Source organism: Nannospalax galili, unplaced genomic scaffold (genome assembly GCF_000622305.1).
Source record: "Nannospalax galili isolate Female #2095 unplaced genomic scaffold, S.galili_v1.0 scaffold875, whole genome shotgun sequence".
Taxonomy (NCBI): Eukaryota; Metazoa; Chordata; class Mammalia; order Rodentia; family Spalacidae; genus Nannospalax; species Nannospalax galili.
In genome coordinates, this window is record NW_008337059.1 from 3,602,865 (window position 1) to 3,629,512 (window position 26,648).

At 44.4% G+C, this 26,648-nt stretch overlaps 1 protein-coding gene across 2 annotated transcripts in view; it reads right to left on the reverse strand.

The window, feature by feature from the left end:
* Positions 1 to 2,343: 2,343 nt before the first annotated feature.
* Positions 2,344 to 26,648, reverse strand: part of Dntt (DNA nucleotidylexotransferase) — a 40,613-nt gene continuing 16,308 nt past the window's right edge. Inside the window, exons 4-11 of one of the 2 annotated variants that reach the window (XM_008831995.1) lie at positions 26,092 to 26,262; positions 24,988 to 25,059; positions 22,848 to 22,971; positions 18,664 to 18,796; positions 16,970 to 17,078; positions 9,250 to 9,495; positions 4,270 to 4,350; positions 2,344 to 2,430 (exon numbers count right to left, since the gene is read on the reverse strand). In XM_008831995.1, coding sequence (XP_008830217.1) covers positions 2,344 to 2,430; positions 4,270 to 4,350; positions 9,250 to 9,495; positions 16,970 to 17,078; positions 18,664 to 18,796; positions 22,848 to 22,971; positions 24,988 to 25,059; positions 26,092 to 26,262 — 1,023 coding nt within the window. Of the gene's footprint in view, positions 2,431 to 4,269; positions 4,354 to 9,249; positions 9,496 to 16,969; positions 17,079 to 18,663; positions 18,797 to 22,847; positions 22,972 to 24,987; positions 25,060 to 26,091; positions 26,263 to 26,648 lie in introns of both variants that reach the window. The other variant, XM_008831994.1, reaches the window with a different exon arrangement.

Consider the following 26,648-nt stretch of genomic DNA (forward strand, 5'->3'; position numbering starts at 1 on the left):
GATCCCCCAAGCCCACTCTGGCACTTCTAAGCCTTGTGTTGTTGATTCCTATGGGGCATTTAATCTCCCCCAGGTGACAGCTGGCCGATTGTGTGCTGACCAGCACTCACCTCTGCAATTGTTCATCTTTCCTTGTTTGCAGGGGGAGGACCACTCCTAGAAAGACTGATACATTGAAGAGACCCAGAGTTGGGATATTAGCCAGGCCCTGCTCTGATCCACTGACTGGTCACACTGATTCCTCAGGGGGCTTTGAGGAACTGATTTCTCTGGTGGCAGAGGGGTCTTGAGGTTCCTGTGGTAGATTTGTCATCTCTAATTCAGAGCAGCCCAGGCAGGGAGGGGCCTTGACTAAACAATCTGGATATTACAGAGGGCTTGGGGGCTAAAAATGGACTCAGAAGGAAGTTTGAGGATGTTTTTATTAGAGTTTAACAGAAAAACAACAGGGTAGGCACGCTGTAAATCTCTGCCAGTTGCACAATGGAGAGAGATGCAGAAGAGGAAGAGAGAAAACCATGTCTTTTTAGTTAGGCATGGAGAGCAGCTAAGCAGATAAGCAGTCCCATGGTAAGGGGGTGGGAGGAGAAGGGGGCTTCAGAAAGAGAGCATTAGGGAGACCATGTCCACACCCTGGCCCACATCCAAAACAAAGAAAATGAAGAAGGAAAACAGAAAAGTTAGGGTTTTCTGAGTAATTCATAAAAGCAGGCAGGCTTAGCAAAGCTACAGGATAGTGGCTCTGCAAGTGACTACACAGAAGACAGTATTTCTGGGAAGGAAAAGCATCTATCTCATTAAGGTGATAATTATTCCTTCTATCTCTTTAGCATGACTTTAGGAGAAACTGCCTTCCTGAGGGGAGTGGTCTCTTGGCCAGGTGATTGACAGCCCCAGCTGGATTAACTCTTTTATTTGTTTATTTTTATTTTATGTGTATGAGTGTTTTGCCTGAATGTATGTAAGTGCACCACATGTATGCAATGCCTGTAGAGGACAGAAAAGGGCATTGGATCCTCTGGAAATGGACTTATAGACAGTTATTAGCTGCTATGTGGGGCCTGGGAGCTGAACCTGGGTCCTCTGCAAGAGCAGCCAGTGCTCTTAACTGCAGAACCATTTTTCTAGCTCTCATCATCTGAATTAACTATTCTAGTCTTTGGAGCTGATCAGAATGTCATGTCTCCACCTAATGCTAGAGGTATTCTATTCTTTTGACCAGGCCTTAAGGAGTGGCAAATCTGATGTTTACCTTTCTAGTGTTACCAGGGAAATGGGAGGCAGGCTCCCAAGCTTCAGTGACCTCCAAGGCTACCTGACAGAAAAGAGGCATCTGGGTAATGCTGGTTAACCCTCTATGGGAAAACGTACACTAAGCTGTGATGCCAAATTCCCACCATCCCCTACTCCACGGAAGTCTGTGACTAAAGATCTCTTTTCCACATGGCACCACTGATTATTTTCCTTCCTGGGAATGGCTCCCTTCTATCCCTCCTCCCCTGGACATGAACTGATGTCATCAGAGTCTTTAGCAGGCTTGAGGACACTCCTATAATACCTTTTGGGTCACTTTAGGGGATAAGGCTTGTCTAGTCTGATCCCTCCTGGAAGAAGCCAGAGATGAGACTGGGTCTGGTGAGGGTGAGTCCAGAGGCTGCCTCCCTCGCCTTGGGTGTCCTGAGATGAAGAAACCAACACTGTGTGAGAGTTCCAGATGGAAGAGAAAGAGCAGTTCCTGTTGTGTTTTAGGAAATTCCAACTGCTTGAGAGCAGTGCTGGGCTGGTTAGGGTTCCATGGTGGCCAGAAAGGTTCGGGTTCTGAACAGAACTGAGCAAACTAGGAGTTGATATCTAGCCTCTCAACACTCCCAGAGTCCCTTTTGGAACCTCTGCAAGTGCTAATTACACCTGTTTGTCCCCTCAGGATTAATCATAAACTCTTATTCTTTGTGTTTAAAAATCTAATAATTGAATGAAGAAAAGAAGACTTTACTCTCTTATTTTTATTGGAGATACACAGCGTTTCAAGTATGCAGGGTTTGGTGGGCTTTGATGTGGTTCTCTGCATGAACCATCTGAAATGAAACCAGCTCTACTGTAGAGGGCACCAGGAATTCGAAGTAGCAGGGGAACAGATGCCTGTAAAACAGGACCCATCATCCAGCCACGCCTTATCAAGCCTCTGAAGCTGGCTTAGTATATCCAGCACATACAGTTTACTACTAGCCACCTGCATTTCTCTAAGGCCTAAAGAACCCCAGGACTTCCTAAGGCATCTTTTACTAATGTGAAACAAAATTATTTAATCTGAAAAGAATAAGAAAAAATGTCAACAACTTATTCTCAGGCATTTCTTTCCTGTGGTTCAATGTAATCCAATCCCAGATGAGCAAAAATTTCTTCTTCACTTTCTGCTTCGAGAAACATCCTCTGAAATTATAAAAAGAGATATACACATTCAGTGCTTTCCTTAAGCATCTCAGTTCAGACTTAGGGAAACTATTGTCAAACTGTCTCCTTAGAAAGAAAGATCACCAGAACATATAAAAATCATAAGAAGCCAAAGTGTGGTGCCTCATGTCTGAAATCCCAGCACTTAGAATGCAGAGGCAGGAGGATTGCCATAAGTTCAAGGCTAGCCTGGGCCACAGAATGAGACCTTCTCACAAACAAACAAGCAAGCAAGCAAACAAACATCACAGTAACTGCCTACTGTAGTTTTTATGTTTTCCCATCCAGGAACATGGGCACATGTGAATTAAGGTAAAATAACAGCCTTCCCTAGTTAGCAAGTGGTGCTTGGATATTTTTCTTGGGGAGTCTGATTCCTTTTATTTTTATTTGGTTGTATGTGTGAGTGCATGTTTGCATTGTGTGCATGTGTGTGAGAGCCAGTGCATGTGCACATGTGTATGTATATGTGGAGGCCACAGGTCAACATTGGGTTTCTTCCTCAATCCGTCTCCATTTTGTTTTTTTTGAGACATGGTCTCTCAGCGAACCTGGAGTTTCCTGATTGGCTAGGCTGGCTGGTCATTAAGCTCCAGGGATCTGCTTATCTTTGTCCTGCTCAATGCTAGCATTACAGATGAGTGCCACCATACCTGGCTTTTATGTGGCTGCTTCTATAGCAAGTACATTATGCACTGAGCCACCTCCTCAGTCCCTGGAGTCTCTAATTCTTAGCTACACCTATTCAAAAGAACCACTTGAGGAGGTTAAAAAAATGGGCTCTTGAGGTACACCCCAGTCCAAGAAAACTGAAAGCTCCAAAGAGGTCTTGTTACCAATCTATTTAAAGTTCTAGGTCATCCTAATGTGCAGCAGAGATGAACTGCTAGTAATGACATGGACTGTATGCACTGGGGGCTCTGGAGCCTTGCACACCTGCTGCATCATCACCCCCAGGTTCCACCTCACCATCTCTTTAAGACCAAGCACCTCTTCCCCTCTGTACCTTATTTATTGTTTGTTTGTCTATTTGTTTTGAGACAGAGTCTCACTGTATAGCTCTGGTGGGCCTAGAACTTGCTATGTAGACCACGCTGGCTATGAACTCAAAGACATCTACCTGTTTCTGCCTCCCTTGTGCTAGGACCATATCCCTGGGCACAGCTCAGACACTCACTGGTTTATTCATCATGTATTTGTTTAAAGGTCTTCCTAAATTGCACCCTGTGAAATCTGCCTCCACTACCTGCCCAGTTTCTGAAGCTATCCTGTCAGCATCACTGTCTCCTCCTTTTTGAGAAGTACCTTGAGTTTCTAGGAGGACCCCCACCCCACAGTCTATGAAGAAGCAAGGCCATTCTCATCTCCAGGGGGAAAGCACACAACCTAAGCCTGGTCTATCAGAATTATGCCAATGTTTTATGGGATAGGTACACAATCCAGGCTGGACCAATGAGCACCATTGGGCCCCTTGCTGGAACTGGTAGGAAAAAGGATCTTTCCTGTTAGAATAACTAGAAGATTGGGACTCACTGATGATAAAATCAGCTGGGGGTAGGGGAGAGAGCCCAACAGGTAAAGTCACTTGCTGCCAAGCCTTGAGTAGGATCCCTGGAATCCACAGGGTAGAAGGACAGAGTCACCTCCTCTGACCTCCACATATGCACCCTGGCATGTATCCACTGCTATCTCCTCACACACAAAATAAACAGACAAACAAATAAACAAATGTAATTTTAAAAAATCAGCTCGGGGAAGGGCTGGGGAGTTAGCCTTGGGGGTGAGGGTCAGTGGCCCATCTCAGGAAGGAAACTCCACCTTGGTCTTGTCATACAGAGCATGGTTGTCCAGCATCATCTTCCGTTCATGGGTGGCATAGCGCCGCAGGTCTCTCTCAAACTGCTAAAAAGGGAATTAAAATAAATTACTGTCCAGTCTAGACTGTTTTCGGTATGTAGTGTTTAGAGCCACCTGAGGCCCTTGAGTGTTTGAAACCGCTGTTTCTAGTACACATTCTTGTAGTGACTTTCTTCCCCAGAGCAAAACTCCTGGATGGCTGAGCTCTGGGCTTCCTATGCCAGGCAGAAAGCTCAGTGTGAAAAGGAGGCTGATTAGGCTTGGTCCCTAGCCTGGTTCCATCATCAGATAGTGTCTGGCACTCAGGAGATGCAGCGTTTATCTGTTGAATTGGATAATTGGACAGTGTGAGCATTGGGCAGGGAATAATGCCTGGTCCAGGATAAATGCTTGCTAAATTATTTTGAAATTTGAATATCATTATTGTACAAGAGGATGAGGGGGGCATGTCTTGGCCCAGATTTTGTGCCTGTCTATGCGCCCCTTGGCACGTCACCCAGCCTCTATGAAACTTGCTTGGTCCCAGGACTGAGGATGTTAAGGCCCTGATGACTGTCCATCCATACTAAGGTTCTGTGAATAGTCACCTGCCTCAGAGTGGCATCTCTCATCTCAGGAGTGCACTCTGAGGTTTCAGGGAGAAAAACTCGAAACCGAGGACATGGGACAAGAAAACAGTGGGAACAAGGTGGCGAATAACACTGTCCTGCAACTGGTTTCCTGAGAGAAGCCCAGATTTAGAAAGTCGACCCTTTCCCCTGGATTAAGAAGAAAGATTGAAGCACTTGCGCTCTCTAGTGGCAAGAAATGATTTCTCCATCGCTGCAAAGTTTCTGGGACTCAGACTTTTCTCCGCCAAGCTCTTTATAGCAATGGGAGCCCTACTTATAAAAGAATTGTAGGGAGCAAGTTCTGCTAGCTCAGGTCTGGGAAATTATGGGGTCCTATTTAGCCCACTACCATCCTCCTTCCTCTCCCCTCCTACCCCCAGCTCTTGGCTGGGCAAAGGTTGCTCACACTAGTTGCAGGCAGCTGGAAAGGCTGGAGGTAGAACAGTGTGTGACTAAATAGCTCTTAACCCTGTGTGGTTTAGGGGAAAGAGATATTCCTGGACTCCTCCGCCAAGGCATTTGAAGAACACAGTTCAGTCAGCCAATATTACTGAGTGCCAGGTACATTCTTGGTGCTCCGAACTTATTGGTAAACAGAAGATGACTTTCCTTAGAGAGCTTAGGGTCTAGCAGAGTACAGAGACAGTTTCTAATAACAGAAGAAATAAACAGTTATGGGCTGTATTAAAAAGCCAGAGTTGTGGTCTTATTGAACAGCGTCACTATAGTGGGCTTCATTGAGCAAGGCTTTGGAGGAGGTGATAAAAGTCAAAATGGCTGCAGAACGTTCAAAAGAGCTCTATCCTTTCTGGAGCCTTAGGTGCTGGCAGGGGCCGACTGCTCCGCAGGGATCACACTGGGAGCTGCATCCACCAGGGGAACATTTTTTTTTTTTTTAAGAATCTTTAAGAAATACTGGATTGATTAGTTTACTTCATTGTGCAGCCAGTCTGATTCACTCAGGGCCCACCTCTGCCCTTTCCTTTCCCTGCTTCTCTCCCCTGGGAGGGGAGGGGGGAACCAGGCCTTACCCCCTCACTCTTCCTTGGTAGCAAAGCCCCCAGGCAGAAGACCAGGTCAGCCTGAGCCTGAGCTTCCCAGTTTATGACTCCATCAAACTCTGCCTTTATTTGAATTTCATTTTTGACCTCTTGGTTTATAGAAGTGAAAAAGTTCACCAAGTAGACCATGAAGCAAGTGGTCCAGCAAGGGGAGCAGGTGGCAGCACAAACTCAGGGCCAAGTCGATAAGAGGTTCAGCAAGGGAGCAATCTGTCGGGATGGGGTGGGGGGCAGGGAAGAGCAGATGTGGCAGAGCCTGCAGGGCCTCTTGGGGAACTGGGGCCCTTGACTTTTACCCTGAGTTAAAGGCAGCATCCCTGAAAGTTTCCAACCAGGGAGGGCCATATGTCTGAATAGGATCCCATAACTTCAGGCCAGGGTGGAAGCAGGAGGCACTTAGGAAGGCCATGTAATACTGTAGGCAGTGATGCCAGGCTTTCGTGGAGCCTGAGCCCTATTGCTTGCTTTCTCTTAATTCTCTGCTACCCTGGATTCCTGCAGACACTTAACACTTCTATGAGAGCTTAAGGTGACCTTTAAACAAAGAGCTAAAATGCACAGTTGGATTCAGAATTGTTTTAAGGTGAAGATCCTGTCACTGAATCCTCATCACAGCTATGTGAGGTTGGTGCTGTTAGCAGCCCATTTTTCAGATGCAGAAAGGAGGCCTGGAGAGTGAAGGCTGCATAGCCAATGACAGGGAAGGCTCAGCCTCTTGAATCCCAAAGCTCAGCTCCTTATACTATTTCTTTTTTTAAAGCTTTGTTGGTTTTTTCCTTTTAATTTTTAAAATTTATTTGTTTCCATATTTTGTGTGTCTTCCCTGCATGTATGTAAGTGCACTCATGCATGCAATGCCTGAGGAGGCCAGAAGAGGGCATCAGAGCCCCTGGAACTGGAGTTATAGACAGTTGTTAGCTGCCATGTGGGTGCTGGGGATCCCACCTGGGTCCTCTGCAAGAGCAGCCAATGCTCTTAACAGCTGAGCCACCTCTCCAGCTCCTCATTAGTTACTTATGGCAACACTGGGAGACAGGCAGGACAAAGATATGGTCTTGTATTTCAGATAAAGAAAAGCTGAACATCAGGTAGCAACAGCATCATAGTGTAGCTGTATCATTGCTCATAACAGACTTCAGACTTTGGCTTAGGGCTGTTGTATACAGGTTGTGCCCTGCAGCCCCCTGGAGGGTACCAGTCACATGTCTCCATTTTGTAGATATCCACGCTTATTATGACAATTTTCTAGAAAATAACAGTAAGATATCTTGAAGAAATACTTTCTGAAGTAACTGTCATTTGAGCTCGTAAAGGCCCTGGATTGGCTTAGGAACCTGTTCAAAACCATTTGTGTGTTTCCAAAGAACAGCTGACCTAAACATAAGCAATGCTTGTAAAGAAATCTCACTAAGTAGAGTGATATTGGCAAGAGATGCTAAGCAGATCTGATCTGAAGAAACACAATTCAGGGGAAAAGAGAAGTTACTGAGCTTTGACTAATGACCTCTCTCCCCAGTCCATAAACTGCATTATGTTTAGAAAATCTTAGCTTTATACATTCCTGCACATTGGCTGATCTGGCTCAGGAAATCTTTAGGTCCCAAAGATCATAAGAAAGCTTGGAAGTTCAGTGGACTGGGTCCCCTGGTGGATCAGTCTCCTTGTACAGAGGTAGACTGATAGATAACAGGGGTCATTTGAAGAACATTTCCAGGCCCACATCTCTGAGCAACAGGGTGGAACTGAATTTATATGCCTACAGCGATTTAGCACAGAAATATTTGGTTTGGTTTGTTTTTAGAACCCAGGTTGGCATCAAACTTGTGATCCTCTTGCTTCAACCTCACAAATGTTGGGGTTACAGATATGTATCACAATACCAAAGACACCTACAAAATGCTAGGGTAGACCAGCCCTAGTCATTCATCAACATGTATTCCTGGGGAACAGAGCTCTGGTCACAGAAGTGGGCATTAAGAGAATTCAACCATGGCCACCCAGTACTGATCTTTTCCCACATTTAAGCCTCCACGATAATGCGATGACATGAGGGTCCCATTATCCATTGCCAGGGGAGATGGAGCAGCTGGGGCTGCAAGAGGACAAAAAAGTTAAAAGTCACCTGTCTAAAATGTGGGTGAGGCTTAGTGTTCTGCCAGTGATCAAAGAAGCCCTCTCTGAGAAAACCAAGAGGCTGGAAGGGGCTGGACCTATGTCCACTTTACTAATGAACTATGGAGGGCCACCCTTTCAGTGGTGATGCCCAGCCAGCACCACCTCTATCACCAAGACTCCCTTCTCAAACTTTCCTCTTTCTCACTATCCTGTGCTCCGGAGCACTTATGACTATCAGATAAAATGCATTGTTAATCTATCACTTCATTATTCTTGCCAGTTTTTGGTGAATGAATGATGCACTTAATTGCTATTTTTGATTAGGATTGGAAATTTCAGCCCAAAACCCTGCGCCGAAATAATTCCAATTCAAAGAAAGACATTTAATATTCAAGGTTGAAAACAATTTATGTTATGTCATCATTTGGTGTGAAACCCTCTAAGAACTCACTACATTGAGAGTAACAGCCAGCTACTTGGGGGAAGGGGGCAATTGAGAGCATGTGGGGTGCTGAGCTTGGAGGTCCGAGTATGTACAAGTGGGACCCAAAGCCATCCCTGCTCCTGTGAACAGAAAATAGCCAGGCTGAGAGTTACTGCTGAACCAGAGCTGGAGAGCATCATCTCCTATGCCCAAGAAGGCAGCCAAAGTTGTGGCCGTCATTTTCCTGCTGGAAAACTGAATCTTGTAGGGCATTGGAAGCATGTTTAAGGTTGCCTGGCTGGGAAGAGGCAGAGCAGAACCCACCCTGTCAGCAGGTCTGGGACCCGATTCAGACAGGGCTCTTCACTCAGCTGTTTCTGAGGCTTAAGTGGCCCCTCACTTGAGATGCCTGTCACCCGGAGGCTTCAAACACAGATGACTGGACTTCACTGCCCAGACAAGCAGATCCCTGGAGCTTTCTGATGCAGTGGCCTACAGTGAGGTAGAGAATTTACAAATCTAACCTGTCTCCAAGTAAAGCTGCTACTGCTGGCTTGGGGAACAACACATTGGGAATACCTGTTGTAAATGAATCTGTTGTACATAGTATCATGTCCCAACTTAGAGATTTAGGGACACAGTGCCCTCCGTCCCCTGGAACCCCGTTCTGCTGCCATCATCCCTTCCCTGGCTAGATGAATCTGACCTGTGTCTTTTGAAAAGCACTTACCCGGGAGCCAGTCCATCCTAGCAAGGCGAAGGCCCGGCGCTCGTAGGGGCACATGACCAAGTCCACACGGATGGCCTTCCAGCCCTTTCCTTCATGCTGGCTGCTCCTGTCAGTGTCCACTCTCTGGTGGGGCAGCTTCAAAATCAGAAAGCACTTCTGGAAATGATCCAAAGCATCCACCTTCCTGCTAGGCAGCTTAAACTTTTCAAAAGTCGACTCAATGTGGTCACAATACAAAAGCAACTCCTGGGAAGAGACAGGGAAAGATCAGGAAGGGTCCCAGGGGAGGGAGTCTGCACTCTTATGGTGGACTCTAAACAAAGCCTTTATAGAGCAGGTTGGACAGACGTGGGCATGTTTTTGTCCTTACTAGCCTGGCAACGAGGAGAGGAAGCTGAGCAAGTGTTTGTCACGTTCTCTCAACAGAAAAGTAACTTCTCCATGAGAGAGGCTGAGCCAAAGCCTCTCAGCAGTAAAACTTCAGAGCATCTGCCTTCCCTCTTCTGCCTCCCAGGGACAACCCCGCTCTTTTAAAAGCAAAGCTACTGGGGCTGGAGAGATGGCTCAGTGGTTAAGAACACTGGATATTCTTACAGAAGACCCAGGTTTGAATCCTGGCACCCACATGGCAGCTAACAACTGTCCATAACTCCAGTTCCAGGGAGTCCTCTTCTGTCCTCCATAGGCATTGCACCGTACAGGTGCACTTACACACATCCAGGTAATACATGCATACAAATAAAATAAAAATAATAAAATATTAAATAAATAAATAAAAGCGAAGCTATTATAAACATAAAGTCAAGCTGCTTTCTGAATGTCACACTGATGATCCAATTGGACCAGTCCAAAGGGTTGTGGCTGGAGGCTCAGGCCCAAGTTGGGGTAGGGTGGCTTGCTGCTTCTGTTTTGTGTTGCTGTGCTGGGGACTGAATCCAGGGCCCTGTACCTGCTAGGTGGACATTCTACAACTAAGCTATATCTTGAGCCCAGGGGACACTGCTTCCCTAAGAGTGCTATTCTGCCCATCTTAGAGATAGTGAAGAGAAAGTCTATGATGTCTGTTTCCTCTAAAGTTCCTATTCAAAAAGTTAGTAAGTGATTCAAAGGTATACCAGGCAAGTACCAGTCTCTAGTAGTTTATCTGCTCCACAGGACTTTCTCCCACATGGGGTAGCTGTGGGCAAGGACACACAGACAGGCAATCGACTGCTAATGTAATCAGAGCTACTGGGGAATGATTTGTTATTTTGTATTCTTAAGGTCAGATGGTCTCAAATGTTATCATCAAAGGTGCTTGTTAAATCGTGGTTTGTAGGAAGCACTCTGTCCTCAGAGCAATCCAATGAAGGGCAGGTGGGGGAGCAAGAATCTATATTTCTAGCTATGCATGGTGGTACAGGTTTGTAATCCTAGTACCTTGGAAGCTGAGGCAGGAAGATCTCAAGTTCAAGCTCAGTTTAGGCTACAGAGTGAGACCTTATCAAAAAAAAAAAAAAAAAAAAAAAAAAAGGAAAGGATCGGGCCATGGTGGCTAATGCCTTTACTCCCAACACCTGGAGGCAGAGGAGGGTGAATCACTGGTCAACATAGCAAGTTCCAGGCCAGCGGGGCTACAGGGAAACCCTGTCTTAAACAGCACAACAAACAAATGAATAAAAAATAATTCGTTTGTTTTATTTTATTTAGATAGGATCTCATTCTGTTTCCCAGGATGGTCAAACTCATGATAATTCTCCTGCCTCAAATACTGGGATTAGAGATTTGAGCCATCACACATAACAGAATTGCATCTCCAACAAATCTCTGAGTGGGAATGATGCCACTGGTCTGGGGACCACATTCTGAGCATCACTGGTTCAGTTATGATTACTGATGATGCACCTGGTCTACACTCTGAGCATCGCTGGTTCAGTTATGATTGTTGAACTATATTCCTGGTCTGGGGACCACACTTGAGCATGACTGGTTCAGTTATGATTACTAGATGATGTACCTGGTCTGGGGACCACACTCTGAGCATCACTGGTTCAGTTATGATTATTGAATGATGTCCCTAGTCTGGGGACCACACTCTGAGCATCACTGGTTTGACTATCATTATTGGATGTACTTTCCATTTCTTCTGCAAACCATCAGGAGCCATTGTCTCAGTCCAGTCTTTTCTGGATTGTAACAGAAGGCAGGCTTTGGAAGATCACAGACTCCAGGAGAGAGGTAACTGCTGCCATAGGTCTCCTATAAAACCCAGCCTAGGGAAACAGCTCTGCCTTTTAATGAGACTTACCAAAACATACTCTGGAGCAGACTTTCATGTAAATTTCAAGGTGTGGGGTTGAAAAATAAGTCATTAAGGTTAGTACAAGTCTCACATTGAAGACAAATTTATAGTAACATCTACTTCCCTTTAAGAAGTATCCATGCTTAAAGCTCACTCACTGAGAGGGAGCTCATGTGTGGTACTGTAAACATAGCCAAATACATATGACTAGAGGGGTCATAGGTCTTAGAGAAAACCCCAAGGCTGCCATATCCCTGGACAAATGTAATTTCTTACTATGTGCTAAATATGGATCCTTATATTTACAGACAAGTACGCCAGTCACCACTCATCAAAGAAGCTTCTTTTGCAACAGACGGAGACTATTACAGAGTTCTATATCCGGTCACACACAGAGATTAAGTGTCTATGAAACACTCAACCCTAAGTGACACATTTACAATGGAACCTCTGCACCTAAGGCTCTTGAAACATAGTGAAACAAGGGGCAGAGAGAATACTAATGCATTTCTCAACTCTCATCAACAAAGCTCCCTCATGTAACAGAGGGCAAGGAACACAAAGGGCCACAAATGGCCAAAGTGTAAATAAGAGTTTGCAGAGTATGGATCCTTGGACAGGACTCGTATATTAAACTTCACCCACCCAGGGCTCAGGGACCACTACAGAAGACGGGGCAGAAAGATTAAGAGCCAAGGGAAGAGGTGCACAACCATATAGAAAGAGAGCCTTACAAGCTCCTGTGACCTTGAACATATGAACTTACAACAATGCTGTCAGCATTCACAAGACCCATGCAAACTCAAGCAGACGAAAACCCAACATAGAACTGAGGAAATGGGCAGCAGGCACCAATCTTAGTCAAAGAACTATTGGGCTGTTGATTACTGCTGGTTGAGGGAAAGCTGACCTTCTTTAAGGGAGTGACTCTAGATGGGCTAACTAGCCCAGTGGATGAACATACACTGAAGGACATTGAGGGATACTAACTTGACTTGATAGGCCTTAACATAAATGATAGAAAGTATGAAATCCAGTGAGAGGGCTATGGGAGGGTGCTGATGGGGAAGGGGATATAAAAATGATTAAGATGTTCTATATGAAATACATAAAAATTCAATAAAAAACATACCAAAAAAAAAAAAAAAAAAAAGCATCCACGCAGTTAACTTCTTAATAGAACTGTGTGTGTGCTGCCACCACATGGCGCTGTAGCACTTGCTGGTAACAGATGGGGGTGTTCTTGGGTGAATGGTATTGAACTTGGCAACGCATTGAGGACTGAGGCGTTCCATCCAGTGCTGAGTGCTGTCTGAAGCCCCAGGTGTGGCCCTAGCTCTCCAGATGGGCTTTCTGCTGTGTATCCCTACTGTGTGCATCACTCCGGGTCCCATTTCCTGAGAGGTGATTTTTCTCCTCTGCAACTGCTTCAAGGGTAGGACTCAGACTTCCCCATCAGTACCCACTGTTGACTGGATTGTATCAGCATCGTCTTTGCCTTTCTTCCTAATAGAAACTGACAGTCCTGGCTAGGAAGGAGGCCTTTCCCTGCGACTTTGCTTTGTCCCTGAGGACAAAGCAGTCAGCTCTCACACAGGAAGGAAGGTGGGGCAGCTCACCTTCCAGCTTAGGACCAATTAGCCACAGGCTACACCAAATCAACAGTGTAAGAGCAGAAAGGGTTGTTAGCTAACTGAATGTGGGGCCCTCCAGCCAGGATCTTTCCCAGCCCTTTGCTGTCAAACTCTTCCATCTCCTCAGAAGAATCAGTGTCTGCTGTTCAAACTTAAGTCAGTTTTACAAAGTGAGTGCAGTCATTGCATCCCTGGAATTGGTTCCAAGCTCCTTGGAGCAAAATCTACAGGTGCTCAAGTCCTTCCTGTGTATGTTTGCATACGGACCACTCACAGCCTCCTGGACTTTCAATCACCTCTAGATTACCATACTTACTACTATGTAAATGGAGGTCGTACTGTAGTGTTTAGATAAGGAGAGGACAGCTGCACATGTTTAGCTTGGAAACTGGTTTATTGTTTTTTGTTTTTTAATTTGTTTGTTAGTTGAGACAGGGTCTCACTATGTAGCCCCAATTCACCTGAGGCTTGCTATGTAGACCAGGCTGGCCTCCATCGCACAGAGATCCACCTGCCCCTGCCTCTGGAGTGCTGGGATTAAAGGCCTGCACCACCATGCTGGGCCACCTTTTTTTCTAGTACCTACCTCTTTCTATCTAATTGGTTGAATTAATGAATGCAGAACCCAATGTCCTGGTCACAAAGAACTGACTTTAAGTTCCTTTCGGTTTTGATATTTTGAAAAAGATCTCACTATGTTAGCCCAGGTTGACCTGGAATGGAACTCATGGTAATTCCTCTGCCTCAGCCTCCCAAATCTTTGCGATGACAGGCAAGAGCCACCAAGCCTAGTTTTGACCTCTACTCTTACTCTCTGATGAATCGCAATACTTTTAATCTCCCAGCACTTCTGTGAACTGGACATGTGGCCACATGGAGCAGCCATTAGGGTCCTGTGCCCAGGTCCTATTCACTAGGCATGAACTCAAGTCCGGGTCATGTAGCCTCGTACTTTGTGGTGAACTATCAGTAGCCAGTGTCAGAATTCAAGTAGACAGAGTCTCTGGGATGGAGACTCTCCCAGAGATCAGTATTTCTAAGTTTTTGCCTTCTTTTTCTATACCTCTGACCATAGGATTTTTTTTCTTTTAAAAATTTTACTTTTCAGCACTTGGGCGGCAGAGGCAGGTGGATCTTTGTGAGTTCAAAGCCAGCTGGGGCTACAGAGAAACCCTGTCTCAAAAGGACCAAAAAAATTATTTTTATATTATGTACATGAATGCCTATGTATCTAACTGTATCCCTGAATACAATGCCTATTGGAACTGGAACTGGCGTTAAAGACAGTTGTTAAGCACCATGTGGGTGCAGGGGACTGGAACCAGATCCTTGGCAAGAGTAACCAGTGCTCTTAACCACTGAGTCATCTCTGTAGCTCCCAAGGGGTTTTCTTAAAAGGACACCATGCATGGTCATCTGATGGGAGTGCACATAGAGCCCACTTGGCTGTTCAACATGTTTCTCAGACATTTAACCATGTGATGGTTATGTTGTGTATGTTCTATGAGTAGTGTGTGTGTGTGTGTGTGTGTGTGTGCCTGTGTGAGCTTTGTTAAACATCTGGAATGTGTGAAGAATCACTTTTTCTGGGAATTATTCTTTGTAAGAAGCCTTTGACAATTGAACCTTTGCATAACCTTGATAATCATATGTTTTGAGAACATTTAAAAATATGTTTACATACTATGTATTCAGGTTGGCCTCTAAGAAAAACCTGCAGTGATTTGGAATCCCAATGTAATTAACTCTTACAAGCTAAGTAGAATGCATAGCTTCGGTCTTATACCATATTCCCTATTTCTTTGTGACTTGTTATACCCTCAACTCAGAACAATGTGTGCATTCCTGAAATGTGGTAATGAGATGTAAGACACACGAAAGGAGTGATGACATTGAAAACAGTGATGAAATTGAAAACATTTTTGCACAAATGTTGGAAGCAACATGTGGGTGGGCACAGGTTGATGCTATCTGTCTGTGGTATTGTGTGCTGTTCTGAGTCAGGTCAGAAAAACTACTTCTTCCTTATAAACCTGTTTGCAAAGACTGTTTCTGCCTTTCTCATGCCATGTACTTAATCGCTGTTCAATAAATACAGACACATTAGAGAAAAATCTTCACTTTTGGGGTAGGTTAGCCAAGAGTGGGCCCAGCCTGTTTTGAAGTGTTCTCATTTCTCTTAGAACTGTTCTTTCAGAAATATGTGTCAAATAAAGGACACCTCCTCTCTGTAGTGTCAGTGAGGGAGGAAGAGCTGTACCTGCTCACTCCTGGGTACCCTGCTGGCCCAGTGCCTGGTTCTCACACACAGTTCAATAAGCAGTTGTGCCAGTGATCATGACAGTCACCATCTGTTAGGTATTTACCATTTGCCAAGACTTCCACTGACTTTCCCATTGAGTCCCTTGTTAACACAGAGAGAGGCTTGTTCTGGCTTTACAGACAAGAAAGTGGATCATGAAAGAGTAAGGAACATCAAGACACTGGCCCACCTCTCTGCTGGAGGTGGGGAGATAAAAGACTCTAGCTAACAGACCAAAGAATGCCTCTCCCCCAAGGCTATTGCCAAAGTGTGAATGGAATGGGCAGCCTGGGTCCCACCAGGGGGTCTTGTTGATCTTTGTGATAGCACCACGGTCCCCATGCTAAGACATTCCATGACTGGGTCAGCATCTTGATTCTTCATCTTGCCATCTCCTGGCTGGGCCTATGTTGTCTACTCTCTGGAACTCTGGTCACCATGTGCTCCTTCTCCTGAGAGGGACAGAGAGACAGTGGCATGGCCTCACAGGTGAGTTTGAATCTGGTTCTGAAGTCCAGTCTTCACTGTGGGAAGTGGGGCCTTAATTACAGGGAGCCAGGTGGCTTTGGTTGTGGGGTTAGTGCAACTCAGTTTTGTCCATTGATAATGGGTTACCCCATGTCAGGTCTGATTTCATTCTGGGCAGGAGCTCTGAGCCACAATGTCTATAGGGCCCTGCTTGCCCTCATTGGTTTCCTTCTCATTCAGCACAAAGTCAAGGTGGGAACTGGTCAGCAGAAAATCCAAGGCACCAGCAACACCTCTTAAATGGGTTTCATCCAGTCTAAGCAGTCTTATTCTACCCTAAGTGTATAGGGTAGAACACATCCAGCTTACACTCCCCAGCAAATGGTTTTGATTTGTTTTCTGTCTTCTTCCCTTCGCAGTTCAGACAAACGCATACTCAGCCCATGCTCCACTGGTAACACAGTCCGTGTAATGGACAAGATACATACTCGTAATGTGCTGTCTGGGACCCAAGCAGGCAAGTCTTATTCTAGTCATGTGGCTTTGTGATAAGGTATCACAAACAACTGAAAATTGACTCAGTGGTCACTGCACAATGATCAGGTAAATACTGCATAAAATTAACAATGCTTGGGGCAGGAGAGGTAGCTTAGTGGTTAAAGCCCCTGCCTTGCAAGTATGAGAACCAGTTTTAGATCCTCAGAACCCATGTAAATGGGAGGTATGGTGTGCACCTGTAATTCCAGCTTTGGAAGCAGGAGGCAGGAGATCTGCAGGGTAAGTTTACTAACAAGCAGTGGGTTTGAATGAGAGACCTTGCCTTGATGAACAAGGTGGAAGAGCCACAGAGGATGATTCCTGACATGAACCTCAGGCCTCCACATGCATGCACATCTGTGTTCCCACATGTACATACAAAAAAAAAATCATGCATACACTCACACAAGAGATACACATGCATGAAAATAGAAAACAAACAAAAAACAATACCGACGTGGTGCTTGAGCGAGTCGGCACCTGCTTTTATCATCTTACCTTCTGTTTCCATAAGTTTGTCACTTGGTGCAGAAGTTGTTGCTCTTCTTCCTCTGCTGCTCCTGGGCTGGTAATTAAAAAATCTACATCATGCCCAATCATCTTGCCCCTAATTTTAAAAAAGTGCAAAATTGAAATCAATTTAACTTTTTGCCCTTTATTTTTATTTTTAAATATTTTATTTATTATTTTTATTTTACATGTATGAATGTATTGCCTGCATGTATGTAAGGTGCACCTATGTCATGCAATGCCTGTAGTGGTCAGAAGAGGGGGCCAGATCCCTTGGCACTGGAGTTACAGATGGTTGTTAGCCACCATGTGGGTGCTGGATCCTCTGCAAGAGCAGTCAGTGCTTTTAACTGCTGAGCCATCTCTCCAGCCCCCTTACCCCTTTGATTTTTAAAAGCTCCCTTTGTTTCTATGTCCTAAGTGTACGGTTTGTGATGCAAAATGCTCATGTTTTTAAAGTCAATTATCTTTGGTTGGACTATTCCTTACAAAACAAATTTATAACACAGAAAAAAAAAGCTGTATGTGGCATGTATATTATGATGTTTGGAGGGAAAAAAGTCATGAAGACTTCTTGCATACATTCACTGATATCTATAACACACACATGAGAATAACAAGCAGCAGACCAAGCACGGTAGTTGTATTGTACAAGGCAGCCTTCTTGGAATTTCCTTTTTTTTTTTTTTTTTTTTTTGGTCTTTTTGAGTCAGGGTCTCCCTGTAGCCCCAGCTGGCCTGGATTGCTATGGAGACCCGGCTGGCCTCGAACTCCCAGAGATCCACCTGCCTCTGCCTCCTGAGTGCTGGGATTAAAGGTGTGTGCCACCACGCCTGGCTTTAATTTCCTTTTTTTTAAAGACAGGGTCTCATGTAGTCCAGGCTCTCATGGAACTTGCTATGTAATTGATGATGACTTTGAACTTCCTACTCTCTGCCTCCACCTCTCAAGTGCTGCAATTACAGGTACTGCCACACCTGATTTATTTGTTGCCAGGGGTCAACCTCAGGGCTTCCTGCACGCTAGGCAAGCACACTGCCAACTGAGCTACAACCACAACCCAAGGACATTTTCCTTGATTCAGTCTTTTGCTTTGTCCCAAGGTTGCCTCATCAGAATGGACACAGGTATTAGGCTAGAGGCTCAGAAGGAGAGGCCAATGAGGGGTGGGAAGGAACTAGTCCCCTTCTGCAATGGAACACTGAGCATCTAACTAATCACATGAGGAATAGGAGAAAAAGCTGCTGAGAGACGCAGAGACCAGATCCAAGCTGGTTTTGTTGCACTGTTTCAGAAGCCTGAACAAGAGGGGGAGCTACTAAAGCAAGTGGACCAGGGGTCATTGACAGGCCTTTAAAAAAAAAATTTAGTCAGTATTCAGAAGGCAGAGACAGGTGAATCTCTGTGAGATCAAGGCCAACCTGGTCTACATGGCAAGTTTCAGGCCAGCTGAGGCCATAGGGAGATCCCATTTCAATTAATCAAATAATCAATCATTAAGTAAAATAAAATAAAAATGCATTTTAAAAATGAAAGGACAGATAACAATGGAAGACAAGGAATAAATGGGGAGACGGTGGAGAGGGAGTTTAAATATGATAAAAATATATTGTATGAAATTCTGGAATTAATAAAAAATTAAAACAAAACAAAGCAACAAAAAATCCAGTTGCATCATTTACCTGCGGAACCCTCCTGTCATGGTGACCAAGGCATCAGGAAGAAAGTGTGCGACTGCCTCTTGAACCAGCACGCTGACTGCTTCTGCTTCCACCCTGTTCACACAGCTCACAAGGTCTTCATAATAGAGGAATCCTGAGAGGCCATTTGACAGGTCAGTGGAGAGAGGTACATATAAGATACAGCCCTCACTCAGAGAGGATGCATTCTCATACAATGCTACTGGGTCCTAGGTGTCCACTAGACCATTTACACAGAGCACAGTAATCCATGATGTCTGCTTGTCCATCTACTTGTGCGCTTCTCATGGTGCTTTGATTTCTGATCCAATCTGATGCCATAATGAAGAACCAGTCTCCTCCTCCTTGTATTCCTTTCCCTCCTCCTCTTCCTCCTCCTTTTCTTCCTCTTCCTCCTTGTTCTTCTTCTTCTTCAGTCTCAATCTCTTTTTAAAAATATTTTATTTATTATTTTAAATTTATGTATATGCATGTATTGCCTGCATGTAAGTAAGTGCACCCGTGTTGTGAAATGCCCGTGGAGGACAGAAGAAGCTGTCGGATCCCCTGGAACTGGAGTTAAGAACTGCTGTTAGCTGCCATGTGGGTGCTGGGATTTGAAACTGGGTCTTCTGCAAGAACAGCCAGTGTTCTTAACCACTATCCATCTCTCCAGCCCCCCAGTCTCAAACTCTTAATCCTACCACCTCTGCCTCCCGAGTGCTGGATTATAGGTGTGCAACAACATGCCCAGCCTTTTTGACCAATAAGCCATGCCCTATCATTTTAAAAGGTAGTACATAAAGGCTTGGGATGGGGGAGAGCTGAACACTTGGCTATCTCTACAGAGAGGCTGGAGGAAGGCAGGGAGGAAAGGAAGCTTATCTCCAAAGACTGGAGTGAAGTATTGGTGGGGGGTGGGGAGCTGGGCCAGTTGAAGGGAGTCTGCCTATAGATAGTTATGTTTCCCTACAAGACACTGTTCTTCCATTTATAGTCCCAAGAGGGGGCCACCCAAATGCCACCTGATAACTGGGAACCCACTGCCAAAGTGTAAACTTGGCTCAGGCAGTTTTTTTCCTTTTGATAAGCTTATATCTCCTTTTTCAAAGTTCTCTGCCTCACTGGCCCCCAGAAAGGACACAGCAAACCTGTTGATCCTTGCTTCTTATACCAGGATGAGAGGCTGCCGTGAGGTCATTGGCTTGAGCATCCTGTAAACAAAGCTCTCAAGTTCATAGTCATCTGTACTCTCTAAATGAGACAAATGTGTTGGTAGGACCACTAAAAGATGTCCACGCTAATGCACTTGTAAGTGTCCCCTGCCAAGCCAGGGTATTTATAGAACTGAGGCGTTTTCTCACTTTATTTTCAAAAGTCCCCTTTTTCATTGGAATGTGGCCCTTTCTGTGTAGAGAATTTGATCTAAATAGCAATGCCCCATTAGGCTCCAGTAAAGGAATCACTATCATCACTGATAGTCAAAGTATGACTTGATGCCATAAAGCCCCGGTGCTCACTTTGTCCTATATAGGAACAAAAAGTTATGATTAGGAAAATTTATTTATGAATGCTTACATACATAAGTAAAATGTACATACATAAAGCTCCTGTGCTCACTTGATCCTATATAGGACCAAAAATTTATGATTAGGAAAATTTATTTATGAATGCTTACATATATAAATAAAATTTACATACATAAAACCCCTGTGCCCACTTGATCCTATATAGGACCAAAAGTTTATGATTAGGAAAGTTTATTTATGAATGCGTGCATACAGCTGAATGTGGTAATTCACACCTGTAATCCTAGCTTTCCAGAGGCTGAGGCAGGAGGATCGCAAAGATCAAGGTTTTCCTGGACTACATAGTGAGTTCCAGACCAGTGGGGCTATGAGATTTTGTCTTAAAGTAGAATGTGTGGAGCTGGGGAGATGGCTCGGTAGGTAGGAGTGTTTATTCTTCAAATGTGAGAACCCTAATTCAAATCCCTAGCACCTATTGAAAAAGCTGAACTTAACTGAAAATGCCTGTAACCCCAGGATTGGGAGGCAGCGGGTAGAGACAGGTGACTCTCAAGAGCTCTTTACTAGTCAGTCGAGTAAAAATGTTGAGATTTCAGTTCAGTGAGAGACCCTGTTTAGAACTCATTTCAGTGAGAGACCTTGTCTCAAGGCAATAGAGGAAGACATGCCGTGTCCTTCTCTGGCCTTTGCAGGCACACACGTGAGCATGTGAACCCACACATTCGTGCAGGCACTCTACACATATCAAACACACACCCCATGAACCAACAAAAAAAGAATGTGCAAGTATCAAGAGTGAACACAGAGGTACTGTGATAATTTGTTGCTATCCATAAAGGCAGCTTAATTCGTTTTCCTTTTGCTATGGGAAGACAGTTAACTCATTACAAGAAATTGATCCCACTGCATGATGTTAAAGGTGTACTGCTCTGCTTCTAAAATTGAGGTTTTAAAGTAAATGTGGCCTGTGAAAGTTCTAGTCCCAAGGAGCAGCAATGAATGCAATTCTAAGTAAAGCTGAGTAAGGGTTTTTATCTGCATTGTGAGCCATATCTTCACTGTGCTTGTCTAGTCCGCTCTTCACAGTAGTCTAAGCTACTCACTCTTCACTATGCTGCTGCTCCAAGTCAGGCATATAAGCAGCTGGTTTTCTATAAGTATGATGAGAGGGTATTCCTTGACTTTTGTGCAGAATCAAAAGCATCAAACAGTCCAATGACGACCACCAGTTGACTAAATGAGCAGTTTCTTCACTCACTGCGTTGAAAGGCCCCACAGGGAGAGAGATTCCAGTTTACAAAGCCAGGGAACTGGGTACTCCTTGGATGCTGAGAGCACTTGGCTCATTTAACGGTTTCCTCTAACTGCAACTTGTTGCCTCCCACTTTCTCTCTAAGCATTGAGAGTCCTTACTATCACTTCAAATCATCTCCTTGCCACTTGTGTTTAATACTTATGTAAATTTCTTTTTAATGGCATCTAGGGCTGGCATAAATCATGCCTATTAGATGTGCACTTTCCAGGATCCTGAATAGAAATACTAGATCTTTTTTCTTACATTCATTTTTTTTCTGTGTGGCATTTTATAAAGCTTATTTGAAATAATTCAAAAATTAGCAGATTTACGAGATGAATAGGGGTCTTCAATAGTTACTGGTGGGACACCCCACCTCAAGATCTGGTTTGCTTCCTCCACGGTTGCTTGTGATATCATTGTCTGTGGTCTATTTGTTCCTATTACTTAAATAGAAGATAGCTGTTTATCACCCCTACCCCCATACCCAGTATCTTCTGGTAGAAGATTCCATTATTTCCATATTAAAAACTTACTAACCAGCCTTGTCTGTAACTCTAGAGCCACAGTTCTGAGAACTGTGGCAGTGACTTCCCTTTTGAATGACAGTTTTACTATATTTCTATTGCATGTTAAAGGTAAACATTTAAATCTCACATTTTTTAAAAACCACATATTGCATTTCTTCATTTCTGGAGAAGGTGCTAGGTCTCTCTCCATGAATGGAAGTAATCAAGCCACTCTGGTCTGGACCCTGGGAGGCTTGCTGGGCTTTCAGATGGTGCCAACAGCTTTTCCACCTCCACAAGGTACTGCCTCCTTTTCCTAGACTGCAGGGTTCTGGTTAGATAGATCAAGTCCATGTCTGATTTTCCACACTGTCTTCCAGTTTCTAAAGCCTTTTCGCAGTGTGAACCAACCAGGCACAAATGTAGTTTCATCAAGTATCACTTCACAGCACTTTATCCTTCTGTCTCCTAGACAGAAGCGGGGGGGATGCTGAGGGGGGGAGGGAACAAGACTCGCATGTCTAGAAGACTCTTTAAGAATAAGGTCAATGTCCATCCTGATTTGACATCTAGATACAGGAATCACAGAAGCTCAGGGAGAGGCTTTGTGTGATGCCAGGTTCAGGGCTTGAAGGCTTTGCCTATGTTAGCTGATTTATCCCCCAGTTTTCTCCATTCATCAATAAGGTAACAGATCTCAAGGTTATAACTAACTCAAACAAGATTACTAGCTGGAAAGTGATAGAGTCACAATTTACCCCCAAATCACCCAGATTGAAGTCCAAGTAAAAATGACTTTCATCCCAGCCTGACCTGACCAACCCAGGGAAACCAGGACTTTTCAGAGACTATTACCTGCTTTTTGCATTCGTGTGAATTTCAGGGTTTCGTCTGACTTGATTGTACTGAGAGTTCTAAAACCCATCCTGAACCATTTCTCAGCTGTCTTCAGCCCCACTCCAAAAACAGATGTAAAGAGCTAAAAGAGAAAGAGAAAGGCAGGCTGTTCGAGTCCCCATATCATCACTAGGACAACAAAGTCATACTCCCCAAAGTCTCAGGCCTTGAAGAAAATGTACAAGCAAAACTTTGACTCAGTTTCTTTTGAAAACAAGGAAATGGGTGGTGGCAATTTGTGTATATATGTGCATGTATGCATTCATGAGTGTACACTTGCACAAACGCACGTGCACATGTTTGAGTGAGTATGTAGAGGCCAGAGGTTCATCTTGGACAAGGCTGGCTAGCCAGTGAGTCCTGGTGATATGGGATTCCATATCACACTCTTAATCCCAGCAATGGGGGATTGCTGGGATTAGGAGTGTGCTACCATAGCTGGCTTTTTTATATGGGTTCTGGGATCTTACTCAGGTCCTATGTTTGTGCAGTAGCCCTTTACTAGCTGAGCTACCTCCCGAGCCCAGGTGATGGTGATTTTCAAAGACATTTTGTTTCAGGAGAGTCCTTTCATGGCACACAGTATCCCAAAATGAAACAGAGATGACAGGTAGGTCAGTATCTGTGAACTAGATGTGCCACCTATATAACCTAGGTGACAGATTGCCCCTGCTGTGACTCTGGGAAGTTATCCCTCTAGCTCTCTCCCCATTGTTCAGTCTCTTACATACAATCCTGAACATCTGCCCTCACCTTTGGTAGAGGGATGCTCACAGAGTTAGGTTTATTCACCCCATCTCACAGGTGGGAACAGACTTAAACCTTGGTCTGTCTGTACTCCAAGCCTGGGCTCTGGCTCACGGTCACACCTTAGGCCTTGCATCACTTCTGAACCAAATGAGCTGTTCAAAGTCTCTTCTACTTGAAACCCTAATATAAGAAAAGTTGGGAAGTAACAAACCGAATCTCGTGAATGAAGATGCAACGAGGATCTTTGTTCAGACACAGGTTTGCTCTTCAGGACCAGATTTATTCTGTTTGTATCCTTAAGTCCCTTTGATATTTGTAACAATGAGCGACAGACAGATTCTTGGAAAGTAAAGTGTCATTTGTATAACACCTTCCCATTGAAGTAAGTTGGGATGCCCTATTTATTTAGGTAAATGCTTCTTAGAAGTCTGCTGTGGACTGAGTTGTGGTCCCTGTGTTGAAGCTCTAGTCCCCAGTGTGATGATATTTACACATGGGGTTCCTGTATAGACGAAGCTATGCAGGTGGGGTTATCATGAAACTCAGCTCTTAGAAGAGACCTCAGAGAGCTTGCCTATCATTTCCGTCTCTGCTATGTGAGGACACTGGAGATGGTGGTCATTTGTAAGCTACAAAAAGAACCCTCAACAGAACCTTGGCCTAGAACCTCGACCTAGAACTGTCAGCTTCTGGAACTGGCAGATCATAAATTTATATTGGTTTTATTTTTTGCAGGAATGGGGTAGGGGAGAAAGGGTTTATTTCATCTCACACTTCCAGATTACAGATCATCCTTGAGGGAAGTCAGATAGGAACTCGAGGCAGGAATTATGGAGAAATGCTGCTTACTGGCTTGTGCTTTCTCTGACTCATGCTCAGCTAGTTTCTTATACAGCCCAGTCCCACCTGCCTAGGGATGGTGCTGCCCACAGTAGGTAGGCCCTCCCATACCAATCATCAATCAAGATAATCTTTCATAGACATGGCCACAAGCCAGTCTGATTTTGGAAATATCTCGATTGAGGTTCCCTCTTCCCAGGTGTGTCAAGTTGATAATAAAAACTAATTGGCACTGGGGCCGGAAAGATGGCTCAGTGGTCAAGAACACTGTCTGCTCTTGCAGAGGACCTAGGTTCAATTCACAGCACCCACATGGCAGCTAAAAACTGTAACTCCAGCTCTCGGAGAGCTAACACCCTCTTCTGGCCTCTGTGGAAATTTCTATTGTTTAAGCATCTCAGTCTATAGAATTTTGGTATGGCAGCCTCAGCTACTATAACCAACCTTCAACAAGTAATAAGATTAACTGAAAAACCATTTTTTAATAAACAAATGCAAAATCACTTACTTTGAAGGATTTATAGCGTTCATCATTCAACACAGCTTTGACTTCAGAACTTTCTCCATCTTCAATAATTCCCTGCATGAAGATTTGAAAAGAAGATATCGATTGGATAATTGAGGTGCAAGTCTCAAACCCACAGACCTGATTTCTCATGAGATACAGGAGGTTCCCCTGGCTGATCTAGAAAGCAAAATTCCCCTGTAATCTCAAAAATCTTAACTCATGATTATCTAAAGACTACTTTATAAGCCTCAGACACAAGGATATAGAAAGATGTGGGTCTGAACCCAAAGAACTCCGAATCCAAATAGCCACTGGCAAATATTTGCCCAAATATTTCTGATAATGCTCTTTTCAATGGATATCAACTTGTTGAAATAAGAGGACTTTTCAAACACAGCAGGTTAATTTTTGGTCCACTAAAAACCACTCCATGATCAAACCCTTATGAAGTCTAGCACAGCATCTCCCTCCTCTGAGTTGGGCTATTTTTCTTATATCTTACACTTGATTGAACTGAAACTTTGCATTTGATTAGACTGAAACTTGCTACCAGATGGCAGACTTGCCTTGCCAGGGACTCCTTAGTGTTGTTAAACACAATGCTACTGCCCACTCTCCTCCCAGAACATTACAGATGTAGAATCAGCCCAGTGCACCTCACACTTTGCAGGAGGGGAAGAGCCCTGAATGAGATGAACCTCCCATCCTGCCTGGTTGGAAGTCAGACCATTCCACTGCTACAAGCTCTCCAGCCATGTGAGTCTTTCACTGTAGGTAATCCCAATATGAGAAAACCCCCATTGTCCACTAGCTGGTTTCACATAGCCTGTTGGGATCATACAAGGTATGGATTATGAACATCTGTACCTATATCTGTGTCTATGATGTATAGATCTAGCTATAGATCTATGAGAGAGGCCAAATCTCTCTCTCTCTCTCTCTCTCTCTCTCTCTCTCTCTCTCTCTCTCTCTCTCTCTCTCTCTAAGGGGAGGTGCAGAGAGGGGATCAGATCTCAATACCATCAAACTATATTGCATGAAAGTCTCTGTTCTCCCCTCACCCTAACCTATACAGAGGTCTGACAAATGTCACTTCTCCCTTACCTCTATGACACACTTCACCTTGTCGCCCAGGCAGGGGATTCCCTCTGTGTCTTTCATGCTGATGACAGGGAATGGCAGAGATTTCAGTACAGACGCTGCTCTCATGAATGCCAGACAAGAGCCTTCATTCTCTCTAAATTCATAATTTTCTGCCAGGATCTCAAAGGCATCCTGAAGAATAAGACCAGATCTGCAATTCTGAGAGTTGCTTGTAAATGCCTGATGCTCCCCTTTACCTAAAGGAGTGCCTTTGGACCATTTCCTTAAAAGTCCAGTTCACCCTTCTGTGCCTTTGCACCCTCCCCTGTGGGAACATTGGAGTTGATCTGAAAAGAGAGGTGTGGAGTACGTTATGAGGAAACTGAGTTTCACCACCATTAGACATTTAGGAACAATTTAACCAAATGACCTGGTGCTCACGGTGTCCCACTGGTCGTGATTTGGCATACACCTTTCCTATCTTCCCTACCAGCCTGTGGTCAAGGTTCAGCCATTGATCCCCTGACATCCTCATTGCTTAGCATGTACATAAAACACAGCTAGTGCCTAGCATGGGC